A 4032-nucleotide genomic window follows, 5' to 3' on the forward strand; every position below is an offset into this window, starting at 1 on the left:
AAGATTTGTAACTAAAGAGAACCACACATACTGTGGGTCACGCAGCTCGACGATGCCAGGGCCTCTTCTTCCCTGCCACAGTAATGGAGATTAGTTGTAACGAAAGAAACAGACAAAATAATAATAATAATGATAATAATAATAATAATAATAATAATAATAATAATAATAATAATAATAATAATAATAATAATAATAATAATAATAAATAAATAAATAAATAAACATGAAATACAAAAGGGAGGAGAAGGTAACTCGGGAGACTGACAAGTTAATGAATAAAAAAATAAAAAGTTTCATGTGAATAGGATTAGACTAAGATTTTTGTACAATTATTGTATCTTATTGGATAGTACAGGGCATAAAAAGGAAAAAAGAAAAATTAAACTGGAACTTCAGAAAAATTATTTGAGAGAGAGAAAACGATGGAAGAAATATGACGCATCTTATTAGTGAAATTAAAAAATATAGGCCATTGGCAGGACAACTTTAAGCTTCCCAATATTTTTTTTTTTTTTTTTTTTGTGAATTTATTTATCGAATTCATATAAAACAGAAAAAAAAAAATCAGTAGAAAAGAAGAGAACATCAGGGATGAACCGCATCCATGTAGACGAATGTAGAAAAGGTATGAATGAGAATGAATATCTTCACAATACAAGAGATGTATTTGATGTAATTGATCGGTCAAATACATCAAATACATCTCCTGTATTGTGAAGATATTCATTTTCATTCATACCTTTTCTACATACAAACATCAAGAAATTAACGGCGAGATGGAATTAGTTTATTAAAGACCATTGTTCCCCAAATGAAATGGAAGTAGCCACTCCACAGATCCAGCAATGAGTTGTTTCTAATGAGGCTTATGCTATACCGTTAACTTTCTGGACATGCGATGCCTGTTTCTCTGCCAGATGCTCGTGTTTCCAATGGCCTCCTGCACGCAAAGAGGAAAAAGTTAGCTCTATGCCTTGATAGGAAGAAGGAGCCCGAGGAAAAGGAAACATGAGGGAGAAAGGAAATGGAGGGTGTTTGGGAAGAGGCTTTTAGCCATGTATTAATCTATGTACATGCAAATACACACACATACCGAGGGAGATAGAGAGTGAGAGAGAATTCCTTTTGGAGGAGGAGGAAAATAAGGAAAGGGATGCGTGTGTTTTTGTTTGTATGTATGTGTAATTCTAGCCAATGTAAACAGATATATATGTATGTATGTATATATATACTTATATACACATACAGGTGTATGTGTATTAAACATTTATACATATATATGCCTATATATACACACACACACACACACACATATATATATATATATATATATATATATATATATATATATATATATATATATATGCATATATATGTACATAAGAGTGTGTATATAAATATATGTATATTTTGACCAAGGTCAATTGGGCTTAGCCCTAATCAGTATATATATGTATGTATATATATATGTATATATGTATTTGTGTGTGTATATAGCCAATTTGACCCAGTTCAAATTGGCGGAGTCCTACTCACTCTTGGTCATATCTAGAGTGGTCATATTTTAGCTTTATATACATATATACAAGTATGTTTCTATATCTACACGAATATGTACATCTGATTCCACATTTTTCGAAGAAGATTCGTGTGTATGGGTATACAAATTTATGTGTATGTACGTCTATGTGGGCGTGCATGAGGTAAAAACCGAAACAAAATAACCTTATTAAATAAAGATTCGTGTGTATGGGTATACAAATTTATGTGTATGTACGTCTATGTGGGCGTGCATGAGGTAAAAACCGAAACAAAATAACCTTATTAAATGTCTGAATCCAAAAAGGCACCAAAGTACAAAGTTCTCAACCACGTACATCGCCTCTGTGACCTTCACCCTCTTGCTCCATGGCCCTGACAAACAGCATAATGTTTTCCTTCCCTTTTTCATAGCCTGGCCTTCCTTTGACCAACGAGCCGAAAACAAAGACACTAGAGCGTTACCTGTGTCTGTGGTGTGGATTTCCTTCCCTTCGTTTAGTATAAAAGACCTGCTATGAGGGAGGTGGGTGTCATAACACTGCTTTGTCTAACACAGTAAAGACCTCGGAAATTTGCATCATGATGAAGTCTATGGTTGGTGTTCTTTGAAGCATTGTCTGAACGTGTATGGACACTTTAAATGCTGCATATTTTACATTGTACAGAGAAAGTTCAAAAGAAATATGATCTTTCTACAGGTTGGAAATATCACTGGTAAATATCCGAGAAATGGTAAAAGCGATTTTTTCCTTACAGACATTGCTCGTGGTGTTGGCCATGGCAATGTTGGTTACAGCTCGACCAGAAATCCTGGACTTCGAGGGCGAGGATCACCAGCACCAGCAGGAGGGAGACGCCGGGGAGCACGTGGAAGGATCCTACAGGTCAGCAAAGAGCAGGAAGCCAGATCCTCATAATCGTCTGTCATTTCAGGAATGTGTTTTGGATCAGATTATTAAGGAAGAGATGTTTTCCCGATAAATACCGCATTAGGCTAGTTTAATGATACAACACTATAATTCATTCTACACCTAACATGACTCCAGTGTTGATCCTCAATGACCCCCCTGCAGCTGGACGTCCCCCGAAGGCGAGGAGTTCCACGTCAAGTACGTCGCCGACGAGGACGGCTACCGGGTGCTGGAGTCGAACGCCGTGCCCGTGAACCACGACGGAATGGCGGCGGACGGCAACCAGGGAGCCTTTGGGGAGGAAGAAGAAGGAGGAGAGCGATAAGGACAGGGGAAGAAGGAGAAACAATTGAGTGGAAGAAGAAGACGGGGAACGATACGAATGGAAGGAGAAAGCAGAGGACGATAGGGCCCTATTTCTTATGTTGATAATCGAAATGAACACAGGTAGTTGTTGGCTCCTTGCCATGTAGACCGCCACGTCAATAAAATATCAAACATACAGTTTCTCTTATTATTGAACCAATAGAAATTTATGTAAATCCCAACAATCCTAATAACAGTATACGCCAAAGGCCATACAACTCTGAAAACGCATATTATTCGCCGCCTGTGTACCCAACAAGATTTGTAACTAAAGAGAACCACACATACTGTGGGTCACGCAGCTCGACGATGCCAGGGCCTCTTCTTCCCTGCCACAGTAATGGAGATTAGTTGTAATGAAAGAAACAGACAAAATAATAATAATAATGATAATAATAATAATAATAATAATAATAATAATAATAATGATAATAATAATAATAATGATAATAATAATAATAATGATAATAATAATAATAATAATAATGATAATAATAATAATAATGATAATAATAATAATAATGATAATAATAATAATAATGATAATAATAATAATAATAATAATAATGATAATAATAATAATGATAATAATAATAATGATAATAATAATAATAATGATAATAATAATAATAATAATAATGATAATAATAATAATAATAATGATAATAATAATAATGATAATGATAATAATAATAATAATAATGATAATAATAATAATAATGATAATAATAATAATAATGATAATAATAATAATAATAATAATAATAATAATAATGATAATAATAATAATAATAATGATAATAATAATAATAATAATAATAATAATAATGATAATAATAATAATAATAATAATAATAATAATAATAATAATAATGATAATAATAATAATAATAATAATAATAATAATGATAATAATAATAATAATGATAATAATAATAATAATAATAATAATGATAATAATAATAATAATGATAAAAAATAATAATAATATAATAATATGATAATAATGATAACACTAACAATAATAACGATAATGATAATAATAATAATAATGATAATAATAATAATAATGATAATAGTGATAATAATAACGATAATGATAATAATAATAATAATAATAATAATGATAACAATAATAATAATAATAATAATAATGATAATAATAATAATAATAATAATAATGATAATAATAATAATAATGATAATAGTG

The 4032-nt window shown here is 31.0% G+C and overlaps 1 protein-coding gene across 1 annotated transcript in view; it reads left to right on the top strand.

Annotated features, from left to right (window-relative positions):
- The window catches only part of LOC125033697 (cuticle protein CP575-like), a 3825-nt gene extending 976 nt beyond the window's left edge, over positions 1 to 2849 (top strand). The window contains exon 3 of the mRNA XM_047625402.1: positions 2619 to 2849. Within this exon, the coding sequence (XP_047481358.1) occupies positions 2619 to 2781 (163 nt within the window). The 3' untranslated portion in view covers positions 2782 to 2849. The remainder of the gene's footprint in view (positions 1 to 2618) is intronic.
- The last annotated feature ends 1183 nt before the right edge of the window (positions 2850 to 4032 follow it).

Source organism: Penaeus chinensis, chromosome 16, assembly GCF_019202785.1.
Source record: "Penaeus chinensis breed Huanghai No. 1 chromosome 16, ASM1920278v2, whole genome shotgun sequence".
Taxonomy (NCBI): domain Eukaryota; kingdom Metazoa; phylum Arthropoda; class Malacostraca; order Decapoda; family Penaeidae; genus Penaeus; species Penaeus chinensis.